Source organism: Rhagoletis zephyria, unplaced genomic scaffold (assembly GCF_001687245.7).
Source record: "Rhagoletis zephyria isolate East Lansing unplaced genomic scaffold, Rhagoletis_zephyria_1.1 Rzeph_scaffold_00004, whole genome shotgun sequence".
Classification (NCBI taxonomy): domain Eukaryota; kingdom Metazoa; phylum Arthropoda; class Insecta; order Diptera; family Tephritidae; genus Rhagoletis; species Rhagoletis zephyria.
In genome coordinates this window covers 300,352-323,676 of record NW_016157088.1, presented here as the reverse complement: position 1 = coordinate 323,676, position 23,325 = coordinate 300,352, and the positions used below count along the sequence as shown (strand labels likewise).

The 23,325-nt window shown below is 34.9% G+C and overlaps 1 protein-coding gene across 4 annotated transcripts in view; it reads left to right on the top strand.

The window, feature by feature from the left end:
• Positions 1-23,325, top strand: part of pan (transcription factor pangolin) — an 826,450-nt gene that overhangs the window by 797,608 nt on the left and 5,517 nt on the right. Inside the window, exon 5 of one of the 4 annotated variants that reach the window (XM_017628205.1) lies at positions 4,333-5,534. The exons of the other annotated variants lie outside the window; for them this stretch is intronic. Coding sequence (XP_017483694.1) covers positions 4,333-4,912 — 580 coding nt within the window. The 3' untranslated portion in view covers positions 4,913-5,534. Of the gene's footprint in view, positions 1-4,332; positions 5,535-23,325 lie in introns of those variants that run through there. 4 annotated transcript variants of the gene reach the window in all.

Sequence of the window (23,325 nt, the reverse complement as noted above, 5' to 3'; positions counted from 1 at the left end):
TACATCGTACAGTTTCATAAGCAAAAACACTATCAGCTGATTGCCAAAAAAATGCCTACAGCTGAGATCAACTTTTTGCAATAATCTTATCTTATTGAAAACAAGGTTGGTCTACTTTTTTTTCCAAAAGTTTAACTCATCAACTCGAACCAGAACGGGCCTTTTTGACCCACTGTTGAAAAAAATGGCTTATAGATGGTTAAAATTTCTACTAAAATATGAAGCGCTAAATTTTTCTAAGGAGAACCGAATGTAATGAAAAATAATACTAACGTTTACCAAAAAGAGGGAACTTTAACCCTGTGTAGAAAACATTGCGATGCGAGGGAGCAAAACCTACCTGGGGTTTGACCACCACTAAGGAATGCTAACGTAACGACCCCAGAATAAAACAACTTACGAATGTAAATATTAGCAAAAAATGTGTTTGTTTAAAATATTGACTGCATTTCTTTATTCATTCTGAATGTTTGGAATAAATTTTTTTGTTTACTTATTCTTTAGAACGTTCCTGATGATATGTTAACGTATATTTCAAACGAATTCTATTTATTTCGGCTGTGAAATGGGATTATCCGGAATGTATAAAGAAACGCAGCCATTAAAGAAATACATAGAAAATCATCTTGTCTTTGTTTTTTCTCCAATAATTGAGGAGTTAGATGCAAAGAGGCTGCTTCTATTATAACTGCTTTCTGAGGTATTGGCGTTAAAGTTTTTGATGTGTTATAACTTTCTTGTTGTTGTAGTAGGTGTATAAAAAAGTAGTATTGTTGTAGTAATGAAAAGAATTGTCTACTGCGGAAAAAAAATCATTAGATTACCAGTATTCGACCCTAATTTAACTGTAATAAACGCTTTCGTCGAAAAATATGTTACCTATGTTTTTTCTGAGTTACGCTATTTTTTGTAAAAATAAAGGAGATCATATTCTTGTCCAGTGGCCCAAAGTATGCAAAAAAAAACTTATTTAAAAATGTAATTTTCATTTCTTTAAATTGTGTTTTATACAAGTAGTATTTAGTTCCTTCAAACGATGTATTCAATGTACATACATCATGAAAATTTTGTACAAAATTCCTTAGGCGCCGAACGCCGCCGCCGCCGCCGCGCCGATATTTTCATTTTCGTAACTCGGCGACGGCGCGTGAGGAATGACAAAAAACGGCGGCGGCGGCGTGGCTCGGCGGCGTATACCTCTAGTACGTTTCAGTGTTACCGTTGTGCGACTAAAGTGTCAAATTGACACCTTTTTGGAGATCGATGCCCCCTGACACCGACGTTTTAGAAATAGGCATATTTTGAAACTTTTCTTAAAAACCATGTGACTTTTTCCCCTTATCTTTGATTAAAAATTCTATATAAACATTTTGTTAATTTTTTAATAAAATTGTTTTGTACATATTTAAAAATTCTTTTAGTATTTGCTTTTCAAAGGCGCTTCAAATTTACATATCTGGCAAGATTTTGACTGATTTCATCCATTTTATAATGTCAAAATTCGTCCGCGAAATGTCCAGAAATAGCAAGAATCAGTGTACCGTTCTTGTAGCTTAGCATTTCCCTAAGTTATTTTTGTTAAATTCATTTTCGTAGCTCCGGGATAACTGCAATTTTCTTCTCCATTAGCAATTTATTAAAAATAATGCGGCATACTCATAGATGAAATAAAGTCGAGTGTAATGTAAGATGCAGCTTTTTTGACAGATTCCATTGAAAATTTTGTTAAAAAGCTATAACTAGCCTAAGAGTAGATTTTATTTCCACTATGAATATGCCCCAATAAGTTTCGAGAGGTTAAATAATGAAAGTCTTTATATACATGGTATAAAATATTTGAATTACTTGACACTTTTTTTCGGCTGTGACACTTTTTTGCGACTCTCGGCGGATTCGAGGTATTGCGCGCCAAGCGACGATAAGTGATCGGACGTCTGCCACATTGTAGTAGATCTGCCACTTTTATGAGCATCTAACACTTAAGGTCTGAAATCTACCACATATTCGCGTTTTTGAGTAGTTTTATTTTTGCTTGACATAATTTTCTTAATTTTAGGAGCAAACATTGTCCAACACTAAACACTATATGGTAACAAAAATTATATAATACAAGATTCCGCATTCCCGGCTACGATGCAATTTCTCAAGTAAAAGGAAACAAATCTGAATGGGAGGATAAAATATACTATAAAATTTCGACAGAAATCGCGATTTAAATTGCAAAATATATGATTTATAAATAGAATTAATAGCGAAAATGTTAAAAAACGGCGATTTTTTTAAAGTATTACTAAATTTAAGTGCATATAAGGTTTCTGAGGCGTTGTTTACTTTTACTTGAAAATTGTAAAAATCGCAAATCCAATGAACGTGCCATATTTTTCGATACATCGTGATGTGATAAAAAGCTGGCAGCACTCCGCAAGGTTGCAGAAATCTCTTAAAATATGTTCGAAAAATATCTTAATATGGAAGGCAGCTTTACACTGTCAAGGAAAAAAATTGACAAAACTCAACGCAATTTTTAGCAACTTCAATCTTGCACTTTATTATACTAAAATTAATTTTTTTTTGGAGTCTAATTAAAAAGTTTGCCATTTGGGTGAGACCTTACAGAGTTTTTTTTAATTTTTGTACAAAGTTTGATCCAAACCCAAAGATCTACCACATTTTTATGAAATCTACTACATTTTTTTCCAGATTCTACCACACTGAATTTTTTTTTTAAATCCGATCTCTGGCGACGTTATGTATTTAGGTATTTATGTGAATACGAACGCGAGTGAGAGCATGAGAATTCCAATTGCAAAACTGTCTATCTCGCGGCACTCAAATTTTACAAGAAAGCGAAACAGCTGTTTCTCTTTGAAGGCTTTGACATGAGAGGCGATATTTTCTCTAGCTATTATTTTACAAATCTGTTGTTTTAATAACGATTTTTCGATTTTTATGCATAAACCTCAATGACTGGAGTTCAAGGTTACCAAATCTCATTTTTGCCACAACGGCGATATAGGCGGTTTTGCAGTTGGTCGATGGGCGCTTTCGCAAAGGCATCGACGATATACATACATATGTACATACCTTCCCGGCAACATTTCCATACCGATGACAAACTTAACCCATAGCTATTGCAATAAGTAAGGCGAATGCTGAAAAATCTTGACTTTAAGCGTTCTAGTAATGATAATTTTCTATGCAGCTGCTGATAATATAACTTTCATAACTATAAGCAAAATGCATTAACTGGTATACACTTTGCTTGTAGTTATATATGATGGTACATATCTTTAGCATAAGAATGCAAGCTCTAGTTATGACCAATTAGTACGTGACAACTAGGGTTGCCAACCGTACTATAATATATAGTATTGGCGTATTATATACTGCTGGAAAAAATATAGTTCTTTTGCACACTATATTTATTCACTTATAAATAAAGTTATATTTCAGTAATTTGCAAGAAAGAATGCGCATTAAAATGGAATACTGAAATAACAATGTTAAATGAATTTGAATTTGCTATACAGTTTCTTCGAAAATTTTCCTCCAAGCAAATTACTTCGCCCTAATGTATGTATACTTAAAAAGCGTTTTTACTTTTTCTTTTAAATAAAATACTATATACATATATTTGAAGAGTACTATATTTTCTCAGATTTTTTTGTAAAAGTACTATAAATATTTCCTTTTTGGTTGTTGTTTCCGACAGTTTTTCGTTCGAAAAATTACACTGAAGATGGCACAATGCCGAAACCGGATTGTCTCCAAACCACATTTGACATGACAGAATTTGGGATGACAGAAATTCGTTCCAAAATACATCATACTATAAATATCTTAGAAAACCTTAGAAACCCTAGTGACAACGCCGAAAGTTTAAGGCGCAGTAGTTAAAACAATTTTCATGCGATGAGTTTTGTCATTAGCGTTGGATTAAAGGCGGTGCAATACATAATTCAACGTTTTTTTTTTTAATTAATGCTAAGCAATTTTTATTTGTAAAAGTGACCAAAAGGAAAATTAAATTACCAAGTTACCAATGGTTCAATAGTTACCAATTTTGGTAGATAGAAAGTTACCAACTTTGGCAACTGTACTTGTATCTTACTGAATAAATCTAGAAATATTTATCAAGAAACTCCAAATCTTTTCTTCTCTGTCTCTCTTACGCTTGCATACTTTCATTTCTTTTGGAAAATTATAAATTAAATGCTGAATGGAATAAAAATCGCAATCAAACCAAAAAAAATATTTTGACAAACATCAACGTGACAATTTACCTTCAATGCTGTTACCTTTCGCCCGGTACCTAATCTCAAATATGTACAGCCCAAATTTAGGCGCCATGTCGAATCCAGGGATTGGTGTCGGCGTGGGTGCGAGCGTCGGTAGCATTGGGCTCACCAGCAGCATGTTAACACCGGGGGTTCCAGGCATTGGCGGCACAGTCATGCTGCCCAATTCATCATCCTCCTCCTCATCATCGTCGTCGACGTCATCATCAAATCATTTGCAAATGCTCAATTCCAGCGCAACGACTTGCGGCAACGGTAGTGGAAGCAGCAATGTTGTAGAGATACCAGGCGCCGGCGGTGGAGGCGTGAGTTCGAATGGTGGCACTTCGCAACACCTGGTGTCCTCGGGCGGCATCAATGTTGCCGCCGCGCAGCTACTCAATCAGGCAGCAGCCGCAGCGGCGGCAGCAGTTGCTGGTCAAGCCAACAGCAACACCTCCCTGTCTAATAGCAACAATGCAAGCAATGCAAACAACAATAATATGCTGCAACCGTCGTCGGTAGTTGGCAACACCATGGCATTGAATGCACATACGGCCAGCGGTGCCAACGGCGGCGGCGGTGGGCCGCAACAACCGTCACCGCAAGCGCCGCCAACATACGTGAACTTATAAGTGCAACTGATTTAGACGCTGCTGAACGACATGTCAATCGCCGAATGGGAAGGCTACCACTCTTAGGGAGCTCTAGCAACTCAACGCAAGAAATAAACCTCTGAAAAAAGAGAAGAATAAGAACGCAATATATTATTGCAAGGCAATAAAAAGTCTAAATGAACAAATTTTTCAGTGATTTTGTCGCAATCAACGCTGATTCAAAGATTTGTTTTTCGATCAGTTGAGGCCTAAGCCAACTACTTGACAAAAAAAAATGTATCCGCGCAGTGGTTGACCAATTTTCTACGATCGATTTAACAAACCGATAATTTTCAAAGCAGCCAAACTAGCAACTGAAGACAAAAACCAGAACTCAAAAACAAACATTCATATTGTAAATTGAAGCAATCATAATGCAAAAAAAATATATATATTTAAGATATATCTTTCAAATGCTTAAGTTTGCTTAGCCACAAAGTAAAAGATTTACAAATACAAAAACAATATTGATATCGATAACATCATGATAGCGCAATCCGAGAGCGAACCGAAGAACTGTTTGTCATAAAAAACCTGCCAAGAGTGGGCGCTCAAATGTTATAGTATTCTTCCCCAAACTACAGGACGTAGCCGGCGCTTCTTCCCGCGGAGCCTGCGCATTTGTGTCTCAATAGCCGCGCCACAACTGACTGAGCAGCAAAAAAAACGAGTCCCGTATGCAGTTAACTTTAAAATTTATTTCTTTCGTAACATAGTTTTTTCAAATATACTTACATACATACGTTATCATAAAATACGAGTTTAATGCTGTCTGGCTTTCATTTATTCGTGTTTTTTCGTTTGTGGCTTTGATTGGTTGCGCATTTTCTAAAATTTTTCAATTTATGTAATGTAAAATTATGTAAATGTGTTTTGTTGTTGTTGTAAGCAATTTGTTTGGTTGACATTTTTGCTGTTTATTTCGCATCCATCGTGTTTTAAATATGTACGTCTGTATATATGTATGTAGGATTATTGCTTTTACTGCCCATGGATTATAGCCGAAATACAGTTAGTGCTTTAGGCCATGGTCCCACTGATGAATTGTACAAATTTATGTGTGTACAAACTTTTGCATAAGTTTGTAGTAAAATAGTTCTGCATAAATAAAATTAACTAAAGTAAATTAAAATTAAATAAAACCAAAACTAAAATTAAAACAAAATATAATAAAATTAGTATAAAACCAAACAAAACAAAGTTAAGTAAAATAAAATTAAATAAATATTATAATATAATAAAACATATGTATAACAATATAATATATGTAACATAATATAATATCTCCTTCTTCTTGATTGGCGCAGTAACCGCCTAAGTCCAACAAAGCACGCCAGACCTTTCTCTTCAGTACCAACTGCCACCAATTGAAAATGCCAGGTGAAGCCAAGTCTTCCATCGCTGAGTAAGCGGAAGACGCGCCTATCGCGTTGAATACTTTCACAGCTATCGTGTTTCGGTCCATTCGTACAATATGACCAAGCCAAGCGCGTAACCGATGTAATTTAATTCGCCGCACCATGTTGTACAGCTCATACAGTTCATCGTTCCATCGTCTGCGGTATTCACCATCGGCAAAACGCAAAAACCTATAAATCTTCCGCGGAATCTTTCTCTTGAAAACTTCAAGAGCCGCCTCATCAGATGCTTTCATTGTCAATGCTTCTGCGCCGTTCATCAGCACGGTCATTATGAATAACTTATAGAGTGAGATTTTTGTATGACGATAGAGGAATTTAGCTCTCAATTGCCTACTCAGAAAGGCCCTATTTCACATCGTCGCTGAGATATAAAAATCTGTAACTAACTAAAATCCAAAATTCACTTTTTGATTGATTATGATGCATATCATCGAATTATAAGTCGTTTTATGCAACAAAAAATTTTAGTTAGTTACGGGTTTTTGCATTTCACTGACGAGTGGCTTTCTGTATTAAGGTAACGACTTGTTGGCAAGAGTAATTCCCCGTTGGATTTCAAGGGTTAAGGGTCCTATCTATATAAACGAAGCCGTCTCTTTTTTCAAACGTGTTAGCGTCAACGGGGATATTGCTGCCGAGAGGCTTATGGTCTGACTATTTGTCTGATGACAGGATATTTTACGTTTTGTCCTCGTTCGCCTGCCGACCCACACACCTTGTTTATCTATATAATTTCGAGAAGACAAAACAGACGTAGCATTTTACCGATGATGTCGGAATACGCTAAAATGCTAGCGGGATTGTGCTTTCAGTAGAAGCTATTTTTCATGGCACAAATACACTCGGAGATTTGTCATTGCCTGCCGAGGGGCGACCGCTGTTATAAAAAAACCTTTTTCTAATTCAGATGTTGCCCGGACCAAGGATCGAACCAGCCACAGCGGCCTGTTATATATATCATTTTATGTTATATGTATGTAAAACAATATACGTCTATCTATAATATAATATAATAAAAGCAATAAGGTAAAAATTACCTACAACTAGAAAAAAATAAGAATTAAACACAATAAAATAAAATACAAGAATCGAACAAAATTAAAAATTATTTAAATCAAAACAGAATTAAATTTAAAAAAACCCCAAAAGTTTTAATGGAAAAAAATCAACAATAAAATAAAACCAAAACTGAAACAAAATAAAACAGCATAACAAAGTAGAAATATAAAAAATAAATAAACATAATAAAGTAAAAAAATAAAATTTTGCAAGTGAAATCGTTCTCGGGAATTCACTTTAAAAATTGCAAAAACATAAATAAATATGATAAATAAAATAAAAACGAAATAAGATGAACTTAAATGAAACTTAATTATTTAATAAAAATTATAAACAATTAATTGCGGAGACCAAACTACCTCTCCAGAATTATTGAAAAGGTACTTCATAGAAAGCAAATACCCAGGCTGTCCATATCAAACATTCCAGCTTCTCACAAATACCCTATGTGTGCTATGCGGGGCCCGAGTCAATTTCTACTCATATTCACAAATTATATTTTCGGGTTTAAGCTTACGTCAGGACTGCCTACTAAGCAATAGCCAAAGAATATCTTTTTTTGTCGTAGCGGAACCTTTGATAATCATATTAGTCTATATGTATACAAGCCTAGAGGTGGAGCCATACATACATGCATAGATACTTATGTACTTACATACATACATAGACGTTGAGAACACGTACGTGTACCCCGTAAAAATTGCGGCTACTCCATGCAGGCATCTAAAGATGCGTCAAGGAGTATTCCAAAATTAACCGAAATGCATATACAAAATGTGGTCCAATTAACATAACGATGTCGTAGGGCAGGACCATAAACTCCAGCTCTACATTACATCAGAGTAGCACCAAACTACTCAAAAGGATTGCTCCATGGCGTACCTGCCTCTTGGCAACATAGCCCAATAAACATCGTGTTGGGATTACTATCGTTAAAACACGAGCAATGGCCAGGTAACAATAATCTGTTGTAGAGACAGGAGTTGGCCCGCTACACTCAGAAAAAAGTCAGCCAAATATATTTCTACTAACACATGATTTGGTAACTATAACCAAATAATGTGACTATAACTAAATCATGTGTTGAGAAAAACACATTTAGTTGACGTAACTAAACTCTTTTCTCAGTGTAATGAATTCCAAAGGAGCACTTTGTAAGTACACTCAGAAAATGGTTTAGTTATAATTACCCAGATTTGGTTATAGCAACCAAGTCGCATAGTTGTATATGGCGAAATAAATATCTAGTTCACGAAAGTCTGCAATTTAATTGAGACTTCTAGTTGGGACAAATGTGNGTTGAGAAAAACACATTTAGTTGACGTAACTAAACTCTTTTCTCAGTGTAATGAATTCCAAAGGAGCACTTTGTAAGTACACTCAGAAAATGGTTTAGTTATAATTACCCAGATTTGGTTATAGCAACCAAGTCGCATAGTTGTATATGGCGAAATAAATATCTAGTTCACGAAAGTCTGCAATTTAATTGAGACTTCTAGTTGGGACAAATGTGTATTTGTTAATAATTACAAAACGACTACCTTGATTGGACAATATTGTTAGTTGAATAAAATCGTTGTTGAGCAAATATAAACAATGCTTTGGTTGATACAAGTTTTCAATTAATTTTGTGAACTTGCTGTAGACTTGAATCAGCTAACCGTTCCTTATTGGAAAAAAGTTTCAGTTTGACACAAATAAAAATGGTTGTTGTGTTTACTTTCTTCTTTTATTTGCATATATTAAGCATAAAAAATACATACTTCTTCTTCTTCTTTTTTGGCGCTGTAACCGCCTAAGCGATTTTGGCCGAGTTCAGCAAAGCACGCCAGTCGTTTCTCCTCTGTGCCAACTGACGCCAATTGGAAACGCCAAGTGAAGCCAAGTCCTTCTCCACCTGATCTTTCCATCGCAGTGGGGGCCTCCCTCTTCCTCTGCTACCACCAGCGGGTTCCGAGTTGAATACTTTCAGAGCTGGAGCGTCGGTGTCCATTCGAACGACATGGCCAAGCCAGCGGAGCCGCTGTATTTTAATTCGCTGCACTATGTCCATATCGTTGTAAAGCTCATACAGCTCATCGTTCCATCGTCTGCGGTACTCGCCGTCGCCAACGCGTAAAGGCCCGTAAATCTTCCGCAAAATCTTTCTCTCAAACACTCCAAGAGCCGCCTCATCGGATGTTGTCATTGTCCATGCTTCTGCGCCATATACCAGCACGGGCATGATGAGTGACTTATAGAGCGTGGTTTTCGTACGTCGAGAGAGGACTTTACTCCTGAATTGCCTACTCAGTCCAAAGTAGCACTTGTTGGCAAGAGTGATTCTACGTTGGATTTCAATGCTGACATTATTATCGGTGTTAATGCTGGTTCCCAAGTAAACGAAATTCTCTACTTTCTCGAAATTGTAACTGTCAACAGTGACGTGGGTGCCAAGGCGTGAATGTGCTGACTGTTTGTTTGATGACAGGAGATAGTTCGTCTTGTCCTCGTTTACCACCAGACCCATTCGCTTTGCTTCCCTATCCAACTTGGAAAAGGCAGAACAGACTTCGCGGTTTTTGTTAGCGATGATGTCGATGTCATCGGCATAAGCCAGCAATTGCACGCTCTTGTAGTAAATTGTTCCTGAGCGGTTCAGTTCTACAGCTCTTATTATCTTCTCCAACATCAGATTAAAGAAGTCACATGAAAAGGAGTCGCCCTGTCTGAAACCCCGTTTTGTGGCGAACGGCTCGGAGAGGTCTTTCCCAATTCTGGCGGAGCTGGTAGCATTGCTCAACGTCATTTTACACAGCCGTATAAGTTTTGAAAAAATACATACATATTTACATAAAAAGTTACTAGTGTAAATAATACATATGTATATGGTGGTAAGAATTTCCTAAAAAGAAACCATGAAACAGGAACAGTCGTGCGAAAACCCAGGTCAATATCTGCTGGAAGTGCTGGTTTAAGTATACTGCTTTGCTTTTTCCTTGGCTACATAGATACTTTCAAATTATAATTCACATAAATTATATATCCACTAAGAAACCCCGGTTGGCATCAAAATTTATATTTTTAAATACCTACGCGCACACCGAAACAACTCGCGGCGATGGCAAAACTGAAACCGAGACAAACAAGTCTGGGCATGTCATAGCACACACTTTTCTTTCTCTACCTAGCGCAGTGATCGATATGCCATAGCTTACTGAGCGCTCTGTGACCTCACGCGTGGTTCACCCATATACGAACAGCGGTAGCGGAGCAATGATTTCCACGCACACAGTCTCATTCATTGAATCGTTTTTATGCAATGGTTGGCATACTAGCGCATTCAAATGATTCAATAAGTGGGACTGTGTGCATTGCTCAACTGGCGCTCTTCGTATGTGAAACACACATGTGCTCAGAGAGCGCTCAGCATTTTTTAGGGGTGGCTCACAAGCATGAATATGTTCCGCTCTCAAACCAAATCGTGGTTGCCTCAACTAAGATTTGGTAACTATGACTAAACCATGTGTTGAAAGAAAGCTTATCTGTATTAACAGAGCTTAATGATATCCTTTTATGAACCATACGTTAAGTTGAATGGAATTTGTAGAAATATTCTTCAAAAAAATATTTATTAGTATTTACCAAACCCTTCAACTAAATTAACGATTTGGTACAACCTAGACGAATATTAGAAGCTCACGATTGAGAGAAATAGAGGTTGCGCCAATCACGGTACCGCTATTCCTCTCTCAGTGAATTTGACAGAATCGTTGTTTGTATGACGTCACACTTGTGCAACTTGTTTACGTTTTCCTTGCAACATTTTTCCTTCTTCTTCCATTCTTGCTCACGTTTTGGCAGGTCTCTCTCGCAATTGCACCAGTGTGACATCACACAAAAGTTATTCTCAAAAATCTTCTCTGACAGGCGCAATCTTGTATTCTATCATTCTTGTTAGAAGCTTTAATATATTTAGTTATAATTACCAACCCATGGTAATAGTTCCCAATCCTTGGTAACAGTTCCCAAATATTGTCAAAATTCGGGAACTAAATATCTTTAGTTGTCGAAACTAATCCTTTTTCTCAGTGTACTCCAATATGTCACAAATTAACCACATGGTCCAACAATTTTTGCAGGGTACGTCTAGAAATATCCCTTTCATTTGTGTACGTGTACGAATAAGTATGTTTGTATATAAATATGCCACAAAGTGCATACATACATATGCATGTACATTAGACCATAAGTCTCAAATTTTAGCATTTGGAATTACACGTAAGAAAATGAGTTCTTTCCTTTTGAGATCAATATAATTTTCTAGGATCACTAAAAACACTAGAAACTGTAAGAATACATTATATGCTATTTAAATATTATGCGTGCTCAGATTCCTTAAATTCCAAAAAAATATTTTGGAATATACAACATTTTACCCAAATATAACAAAGGATAACTTAGGAATTTAAATAATCTGAGCCTGCCTAGAAAATTTAATTGACCTCAAAAGGAAAGAACGTTTCTCTTACGTGTAAGTCCTATGGGAAAACTAAATGCTCTACACTGAGGAAAAGGATTAGTTTCCACAACTAAAGATATTTAGTCCCGAATTTCGGCAATATTTGAGAACTGTTGCCAAGGATTGGGAACTATTGCCATGGGTTGGTAATTATAACTACAGACGCACTGATTTTATCAGTTCAGTACTGATTTTTCAACTCTTGTACTGATTTTATGCTAATGTCCTGATTTTGCAAAATTTGTACTGATTTGTACTGAATTTTCAATTCAAACAAAAAACTTTAGGATTTTCTTAAGGTTTTTACATAACGTTGTAACTTCCTTAAACTGTACTGTAAAAAGTAAGAAGATAATTTAATTATAGTTGACATGTTTCAGATAAAGTTTGATATGCCCAAGAAATTAATACAAAATAAAATATCAATCGTTTTATGGGCATATCGACGGGTCGTTACGTACCAGTTGCGATAATGGGTTTGTTCCACAAGGTACTCGAAGCAACTTCCAGTTACACATAAGCGTTCCACAAGTAAGTTTCACAGTATCTTTGATATACTCTCACAGTTTGAACTTTGTTCGAGTTTTTCTACAAGTAGCTTGTGAAACAAGCCTAATATCGAGGGCTTATATTCAATAGCCTCTATCTGCAATTTTCACAAAAAAACAACTTTGTGATGTTAGAACCCATCTGGGCCTTATTTGTCATCACTGGTGTTAATTATAACTTTGCAATTTAAAAGTAATTCTTCTGTCAAGCGTAATACAAGGTCAGCATTAACATCACCGATGACAGTTAAGTCTTGGGTGGATTTTTATATTAGAATCTCATTTTTGTGAAAAATGCAGATAAGGGGGTATTGAATATAAGCCCTCGAGATGTTGGAGGTTTAATTATTTAAAAAGAAGGCTGACGTGTGTTGCTAGTTACGCCAAAATAACTTTCAGTTTAATAACAACAAATTTGAATATTCGAATAGCTTTTGCCTATAACTTACAATTTTTTTTTCACAATTTACTTACATTGTAAAAGAGTTTTGCACACAGGATATGGAGTCAGATAATCTTTTTAGCGAATTCTTAGTCTTTCATAGTTTTTGTGTTGTTGAACAAATTAATTTAAGCCATGAGGAATTATATATGAAGTCCTTAAATATTGGTACTTTTCCACAGTTTGAAAAAATATGTAACTGAAATGATCTTAAGTATAAAGTTTTCTTCCTGGCGCAAAGAATGAAACCGCCTTCTAATTAAAAATTTGTAAAGTGAACTTCATATTAAGAGTATTTTTAAAATGAAAAATATAGAATTCTTCGACTATTTAAACACTCAAGATGGAAATGATCTCATTATTGATATTCAAAAATGTCGTAAATATAAAATACTGTGTATAATGATGTGTACACCCACGTTAAAATGAATAACGCTTTTCTTATGAACTACATTTTATTTGTATACCAAATGATTGTTAAAAACTACTACTCTGGCGTTTTAAAATATTATCTGATACTTACATACATTCATAATTATGCTTTGAAAAAAAATTTACTGAAAAGTACTGATTTTTTTAGCATGAAAAAGTCTAACGTACTGATTTCGCGCATAAAAAATCTGGCAACCCTAATTATATCTAAATATATTAAAGCTTCTAATAGTCATCTAGGATGTTCCAAATCGTTAATTTAGTTGAAGGGTTTGGTAAATACTAATAAATACTTCTTTGGAGCATATTTCTACAAATTCCATTCAACTTAAATCGTTAATTTAGTTGAAGGGTTTGGTATATACTAATAAATACTTCTTTGAAGCATATTTCTACAAATTCCATTCAACTTAACGTATGGTTCATAAAAGGATGTTAATAAACTCTGCTAATGCAGATAAGCTTTCTTTCAACACATGGTTTAGTCATAGTCACCAAATCTTAGTTGAGGCAAACACGATTTGGTTTGAGAGCGGAACATATTCATGCTTTTGAGCCACCCCTAAAGAATGCTGATCGCTCTCTGAGCACATTTGTGTTTCACATACGAAGAGCGCCAGCTGAGCAGTGCACACAGTCCCACTTATTGAATCATTTGAATGCGCTAGTATGCCAACCATTGCATAAAAACGATTCAATGAATGAGACTGTGTGCGTGGAAATCATTGCTCCGCTACCGCTGTTCATATATGGGTGAACNACCCACGTTAAAATGAATAACGCTTTTCTTATGAACTACATTTTATTTGTATACCAAATGATTGTTAAAAACTACTACTCTGGCGTTTTAAAATATTATCTGATACTTACATACATTCATAATTATGCTTTGAAAAAAAATTTACTGAAAAGTACTGATTTTTTTAGCATGAAAAAGTCTAACGTACTGATTTCGCGCATAAAAAATCTGGCAACCCTAATTATATCTAAATATATTAAAGCTTCTAATAGTCATCTAGGATGTTCCAAATCGTTAATTTAGTTGAAGGGTTTGGTAAATACTAATAAATACTTCTTTGGAGCATATTTCTACAAATTCCATTCAACTTAAATCGTTAATTTAGTTGAAGGGTTTGGTATATACTAATAAATACTTCTTTGAAGCATATTTCTACAAATTCCATTCAACTTAACGTATGGTTCATAAAAGGATGTTAATAAACTCTGCTAATGCAGATAAGCTTTCTTTCAACACATGGTTTAGTCATAGTCACCAAATCTTAGTTGAGGCAAACACGATTTGGTTTGAGAGCGGAACATATTCATGCTTTTGAGCCACCCCTAAAGAATGCTGATCGCTCTCTGAGCACATTTGTGTTTCACATACGAAGAGCGCCAGCTGAGCAGTGCACACAGTCCCACTTATTGAATCATTTGAATGCGCTAGTATGCCAACCATTGCATAAAAACGATTCAATGAATGAGACTGTGTGCGTGGAAATCATTGCTCCGCTACCGCTGTTCATATATGGGTGAACCACGCGTGTGGTCACAGAGCGCTCAGTAAGCTATGGCATGTTGATCACTGGGCTAGGTAGAGAAAGAAAAGTGTGTGCTATGACATGCCCAGACTTGATTGCCTCAGTTTCAGTTTTGCTATCGCCGCGAGTTGTTTCGGTGCGCGCATAGTTATTTAAATATATAAAGCTTGATGCCAACCGGGGTTTCTCAGTGGATATATAATTCATGTGAATTATAATTTGAAAGTATCTATTTAGCCAAGGAAAAAGCAAAGCAGTATACTTAAACAAGCACTTCCTGGGTTTTCGCACGACTGTTCCTGTTTCATCGTTTCTTTTTAGGAAATTCTTACCACCATATACATATGTATTATTTCCACTAGTAACTATTTATGTAAATATGTATGTATTTTTTATGTAAAGTAAACACAGCAACCATCTTGTATCAACCAACGCATTGTTTATATTTGCTCAACAATGATTTTATTCAACAAACAATATTGTCCAATCAAGATAGTAATTTTGTAATTATTAACAAATATACATTTGTCCCAACTAGAAGTCTCAAGTAAATTGCAGACTTTCGTGAACTAGATATTTATTTCGCCATGTACAACTATGCCACTTGGTCACTATAACCAAATTTTGGTAATTATAACTAAACCTTTTTCTGAGTGTACGCGGAACCTCATAGAATTGTCCTATAGAGGGGAGATTCATGGAGGATCATTACTATACCAAATGCTAAAATTTTAGCCTTATGCCGGTCGCATTGCGGGAATTTTTTTTTATTTGGACGTGCTCTAATGTGCATAGATAAGTATTGTATATATGTAGGTACATAGGTATATAGATATGAACATATTCACTTACATACTGCTTAAAATTCTGGCGTTATTTTAAGCATTGACTTTGTAATTATTTATTAATGAACATAATTGCTGTTTGGATGTTGTGGGTTGATTATTGATTTACCACGTTTCATGCCACATCGATTATGCATTCAGTGTACATAGGTGTATGATTAAATAATGTTGTGGTTGTTTGTATAACGCTTATATCTATGTTACAAGTAAAGATTTCAGTTCAATTTCGCTATTTTTATTTTTATTTTTTTTTATCGATTGCATGCTTATTACTAATTACTAATTGCACTTATTCGAAATTGCTGGTGTATACAGGTATCAGGAAAACTTGCCAAGTTAAAGACATCTTGAAATCTGTTATCTTGTAGTGATAACAGGTGCATCCACTTAAATATCATACTTTTTTTTATTTATCACTACCTCAAATGTCAACTATTTTAATACTAAAAAATGCGGTAAAAAGTGTTTCCGTTTGAAATGTTATTTGTATTATACAAACATACGTAATTCTGGTTTCAAACGAATGCGGCGAACAATTTCCATAGCTCCAGCCAAATACTAACCTCACTCTCAAAACATTAGATCTTCACAACGAGATCGTTATATTGTTACTTGGTATTTAACGTACATAAGTATGTATTTTATGTTTTTACGGGCTGAGCATTGAATATTTTTTTAATTCTTCAGTGAAAAAACTAAGTTGTTTTTTATATTGAAATTGAATTGGTCAATGAGGATGGATCTATTGAAATTTTTCCCTGATCATCTCTATCATGCCCGTTCCAGAAAAGCCAAATAATACAATATGTTTGCAGTTGTGTAAGGGAACATCCCACTTCAACAATTACAGATGCAACTAAATGTAATTCGTCTTTAACAAATTCGTCCACTAGATCATTTTCTGAAATCTTTCTATGACCACTAGCTCAAGCAAGAGAGGGGCGAACATTAAGCAACTAAACTAAATTCATCCAGCTTGACGACCTTGCAATAGAGGGTTGAAAGCAACTGGATTGTCTGTGGACATGGTCGGTATATTTTCCACAGACAGGGTGACAAAGGTTTTACGTGACATCGAGTGCGTGATGTGCAATTAGACTTTGGATTTTTAAAACCTTTTTTCTGCCATGCTACGTAAAAAAACATTTCCCGAATTTTTTCCTAATACTTGATTTAAACTTGTTCTCCTCGTGAAGCTTTAAGTCCGTTTGGGCCGAGAACGAATAAACATATGCCATATGCGCCTCGGTAGAGGTGCGTACGACTAGTTCGCAGTACTTGGTGTCGATCTCTAGTTCGAGCAACGTCTATGTTAGAAAAAGGTTCGAAAACGGTCGCCTCCGGCAGGCAAATTTTCGAGCGTATAACTGACTTCCAAAACTTACCAATACTATGTTTGGATATTATTCTACAGCGGTATTTAAATTGTTTGTATATGCAGAGTTGCGAAACATTGCCAAAAAATTCATTGCATATTTTGAATATTCAATATAAAAATTAACATCCTATCGGAATTTTTGATTTTCGCAACACCAATCGCAACTAAAGATAAACGAAGCATCAACCTTTTTTTTTAGTGATACGCCAATTACTCTAGCGATACGTTTCGATAACGTTTCGGATGCGTTTTGGAAAAGGATACATTGTCAACAATTTGTAGTTCGGCGTTAGGGAGCATTCAATTTTTACGTATGCAATGCAATTGAAGTTTTGGAAGTCGGCCTATTTCTGCCGTGAAAAAAGTTCTCATTTGCCATTCGGGCGCGGCGTAAACCGGTAGGTCCCTCCATTTGTACAACAACATCAAGAGGCACATTATAATTTAGAGAAGCTCAGGCAAACGCTTAGCAAAAAGTGCCAAAATATTATTATTATTATATACGAATCGTCAAAATATATGTAAAACAATAAATAGATTGGTGCCCATATTTTTGCTAAGCTTGGCATCTCGTCAAGCTTCTCCTCCAATTTGTGGCATGCGAAGGTGGGTTTTAAGAAAAGCTTTTGTATGGGAGTACTAAAGTAAAAGGGTTTTCCGTTGCTTTTCAGAGCCCGACCGCTGTTAGAAAAAACTTTTTTGGATCGCGCTCGGACAAGGCTTTGTTACTTGATTGATTGGAAGAAGTGGTTTGTCACCCTATGAATAGCAATTAGTATGTACTAAATTTGTGTCATTATGAAAATAAACACTCGTGGCGGACTCCAGAGTATGCTGGTGGGAATCGCAAAATACCTGGCGGGAGGCGTCCCGGCTGAACTTTACATACCTATTTAAAATTACCTTGTACTGGTTCCACACCTTACTTGTATTTTATCGTTACTTTCTTCCGAAGCTTGCGAAGTTTCCCAAGACGAAAGCTTGTTCCAGCGTTCATTAGCTACGAGAGTGGTGCAATCTCTTACAAGCTGTTTATGTACATATATACCGACACTTGTTGTGGAGTCGAAAAGATGTGGTAGATTGGTTCGAAGATCGGCACTTTGTATCGTGTTGCAAAGAGAACTAACCCAGTTTTAGCCCGTTTAACCTCTAGACCGCAGTTTTTTTTTAACAAATTGGCAAGTGAAGCTGGTGCTCAACTAACAATTCACTTTTGGTTATTACGACTAGAAGCTAATAATCTGTTGTTAATTTACATTGCCATTTATGGTTTATATATTTTCAAGGAATGGGTGAATTATTTTCACTAATGGACATTTAATTTACAACTTAAGTACTTAAGTATATTCACAAAATAGGGGTCAGTTCTCACGAAATTTGCATTTTTGCTCCTGTAGAAAATGTGTGAAATAGGCAAGATGGAATCACTGCAGGTCATATTTATCTCGTCCTCATATCAAGCATTTAAATAACACATTTTCTATTTGTGGGCTTGAGCAAAAAATTTTGAACCCCAGCAGCGCTTTCGAGAACTCATCTTAGAATTTCAATAGCTTTTTGAAGATAAAAAAAAATCGCTAACGTCTTAGGCTTCGACAAATGTTTTTGGTCGCTTCGTTGAAAGAATCTTCAAACAAAACTTGAAGCCAGAAACGACTTTTTAGCTTGATATGGGACTGAGTTTTCTAAGTGGAACCCTAGAACCCACTGGCCTCCTCGTCCCTGGTGTATACTTATATGCCCTTATCCTCCGAAAATGACTACGGGAGTAATGGTTTAATAGGATAATCAACTGCTAGTAGCAGCTCCGTTCAGTAAATATATTTCCAGTTAAAGATTAAAATAATTCAATTGGGAAGCTAATTCATGCCGTCATTTCCAAACTTTGAAGTTGGACGCAAAAGGGATGTAAGAAAACTCAATTTCACCTGTTTTAGGACGCAACAAGGACAGAAACCCGCTTGAAGTGAGCTTTCGATCCGGGGATGGGGGTAATGTTCGGGTAGTTATAATCTTTTTTATGACCTTCTTATATACGTATATACATTCAGGTTTTATGGAAGATTTTTAAAATGAAACTTCTTTAGGGGCGGTAGTGAATTAAATAATAGTAAGGGAAAAATTTTACACTTGGGTTGCAACGGAAGGGAGGGACACCTCTTTGTCTACATATGTACCTATATTGATATTGAGAGTGAATGATATTGATAGTTTCATCTTCTTCTTCAGAAGCTACCACATGACACAAAATATTAGTAATTTTAGTTTTCCCCAATGAAAAGTCTTGGAGTATATTGGATCCTGAAAATACTCTTTAACCATGTGGCTATCTTCTTCAGGGTGTCCAGATTGTTTAAAAAAAAGCGCAATTTCTGAAAAAAAATCGCCAAAAATCGCCAATTTTTTTTTTTAAATAAAATTCATGAAATCGATTTAACAAATCTTTTATTTTAAAAATGACATCTTGTTATAATATATATACAAACGAATATAATACCTTTAATAATAAATAACACAAATCTCTTATGTAATAGTGATGTAAAAACAAGTTTCTTTAAATATACGCATACTTTTTAAAAATATTTGTTTCAACACATTTTGCGATAGGACTGCGCAATTATTAAATTTATTATAACTCACATTAATTGATTAATCGCGCAATCCGCTTTTAAGAGCTCGGCGCTAAAAATTAAATAAAAACCTATAATAAGGCGAGATCAGCTATTTCTACAATTTTTTCAAAATCACCTATAGTGTATGAATCATTTACATTTCTGTTGTTGTCATATATTGAGCTATTCAACCTTGATAACATACTGTTTGATATTGGAAACGTTTTGCAGCAGAAACTATTAGCCTTCATATAACACTTTATTCGAACTACAGTGAAACCCGCTTAAGTACCTAACCCGCTTAAGTAACCAACATTTTTGGACACCGTGAATTTTTTAATATAATCAGAAGAAAATCCCTCTCTTAAGTACCTCCCCGCTTATTTACCCAACCCGCCTAAGTACCTCAAAAAGCTGACATTTTTCGTGAGGTACTTAAGCGGGTTTTACTGTATTGAATTAAGGCTTTCTAACCTCATCCAATTTCGAATCTTAGTTTTTGTTGAATTCATTAAGGAAAAAACGCGCTCAACAAAGCATGTGAGTGCGGCAAGGATAATAATATGAATTTACTTGTATTTCCAAACATTTTATTGCCTGTTGCGGTTTTCACTCCGTAAGCAATTTTCCGAAATTCTTCAGAGTCGGATGGAATGGTGCTGAGAAAAGTTATTTCATGGGAAAGTTAAAAGATTTAAATATTCAGTTTCCGCTACTTTTCTTTCCTTCAAAGTCAAATAGTGAATTGGCAGGTCCCTCGCCCTCTTGTGATTCACACACTTTTCTGGTGACAAAATCAAAGCTTTTTTAAAAGTATTCAATTAACTAGGTAATCGTTTCAAAAGTTCTTCGATTAGCGTGATTAAACATTTTTGACAGTCTTTTAATATGCTTCTTAAGTCAAGTTTATCACGCAGTTCATTAGCCTCTTCTGCAAAATTATCGTGAAAAACTAAGATTTGTATATTTTTATAATTGGAAAAAATTTATTTGAAGGGAAAAAATCGCCAATGGCGATTTCCTAAATTTTTACGCGCAAATATCCAAAAAAATAGCCAAATTGGCGCGAAATCGCCAAATCTGGACACTCTGATTTGCAGTGTTGCGGTATCACAATGATTCGCAACTCTGACTTGATGTCGTACATCAGTTAATCTAGCAACATTTTTTTGTTTAAGATCGCGAATTTTTGCAAGATGATATCGGAAATGTTGAATTTCCAAACAAATTGAAAATAATAATAACATTTATTAAATTATTGTATTTTAGAAAGAAATTTGTTGGGCTTACTTTCAACAATCTACCATGTAGAAAGGGTAAATTTCTGAGTTGTTTGCGCTTTCGATGCGGTTTCGATTAGTGTAACAATATACTGAGTTGCCGTACTGTAGCAGTAATAGTTTACGAATATAATGCATTATTCTTTTGCAAAGCAACAGACAACAAAGACCTGTATTTCTAACGTTACTTTGTACTCGGCAAATACGCAGCAAATAATTTGTAAAAGCAGAAATTGACCTAAAACTATGTTCACATATCAATATTATCTCAATCAAAGCTCGTTTTTTAATCACCCCGTTTACACAGGCAAATCTCAGATTATTAGCCGTCAAATTTGTTGTGCTCGTTATTCTCACATCTCAAGGAAAAGTTATGTTTCTTCACTGTGCCACCGTGATCACGTTTTTCTGCTATAATAAGCAACATAAATATATTTTAACTTAACATTTTATTAAAAATACCTTTACAAACCTCTTTTACTTGCTAGCGTACATTTTTGTTTACTTTTACATTTGGCATTTCTCCTCTCTTTCGCAAAAACAATCGATAAAACTAGGATGGACACCGAAAAGTTATCGGTTAAATCTGAGATTATTTTATAATTACAGATTAACAAGGGACGAATTTTATATGGCTAATCTCTCGTTATAATTACAGATTAGGGTGTTAAGCTCGAAAATGAGGATAATCTACTTATATGTGAACCTAGTATAAGCCACATATAGTAGACAGTTTCAAAACTGCCTCTGTTTGTTCCACATTCAAGACACAATACCTTTTATATATTTTTTTTTTTATTAAAAACTCGTTTTGGTTTAATTTTGAGATTGAGAGAAGGTTATGATTAGGAGCATTTAGATAAAGATTAAAATTTAGACTAACGCTGAGATTGAGATTTAGAACTCTATAGTATGAAAGAAATGCATCGAGATATGTCACTGGCGTGGTGTGGCTTAAGCACTCATTTCTTTTATAATCGTTTATTTGTTGAGGCAATATTTTTATTTGCAGAAAGGGAAATGTACCTGCAAACCATTTTTTCGGAGTATTCTGAGTTGTAGAGAAATTTTAAAGAATTCGTAAAGATCTCATCCGATTTTTTGCCGAATTTTCTAAAATGAAATAAACTGTGCACGCTTCGATTCTTTTACGAAATTTCGGAAGAAAATCGGTAAAACAAAGAAAATAATTCTGCTATGTGAAGAATTTCTTGCAGATTTTTTTCAGAATTTTCTTTATTTTTCGTACAGAAATTTCTTTACGAGTTCGTGTCAACCACTTCATATAATTTTCTTTGAAGATTCGTAAAAAAAATTGTTAAAGATATGAGATACTCCTAAAAATTTCGTTAAGATTTTAGGAACTTTGATTTGCAGGTGTGATATGAAGAACATTATGTGTATGTAAATTTATTTATAGTATCCATGATATTTATTTATATTTCTTTTTTAATAAGTTCTTAGATTATTTTGTAAATAGATTTTTTTCTGTAAATTGTTGTTTGAATTAGTTATACTGTGGAAAGTTGCCATTTAGTGAAAAATTTTTCTAACTAATACATACAGCTCGGTGGATTCAGTGCTGTTGCGAAGGTTAGATAAAAGGACTTCTGCTTCATATCACAGTTATCTTTTGTTGCATCTCTTCGTTGACGTTGCCCCGCTTCCTAACCCTACTTGCTATTATATGTTTTGTGAAAGAATTTTGCGCAGTTGTTTTTATTAATAATTTTAGTTTTTGTGAAGTTTTCACAAATTTTTCTGGGCTTTAAAAGTCACCTTTTAGATGTCGCATGTTGCACGCGTAGTTGAGAGTTTTTTTTACTTTTTGTCTTTTACCAAGTATATCGTAAGACATTTTGTTCTATTAATCATTTATTCGTAATATTTCAGTATTTTGAAATGTTTATAGCATACGGATGTATGTATACTTATGTCGCACGTTTAATAATATAGAGATTTAAATCAAAATTTACGTTTTCGAAGATTTCATTATGCAATTAATAAGCTTGATGAGTAGAATATGTTCAGCCTAACAGATAACCAAACTTCCGAAATATGTGTCTTTCCATCTGTCTTTTTGTATACCAACTGTATGAATTGACAAAACTTTGATTGCATTTTCCCACAAAATTAAAATTTTGAAATACTTCGTTATATTATTAAACGCGCGATATATCGATTTATACCTTTTTATTTATTTATTCACAAAACTACACATACACTGCGAAGCGAATTTTACACTACAATCGACTGTAAAGTTTGAAAATCGCACAATGCAGATTAGTATTGTGTGTAGAAATCGCTTAATGATTGCGCATATTAGCAGT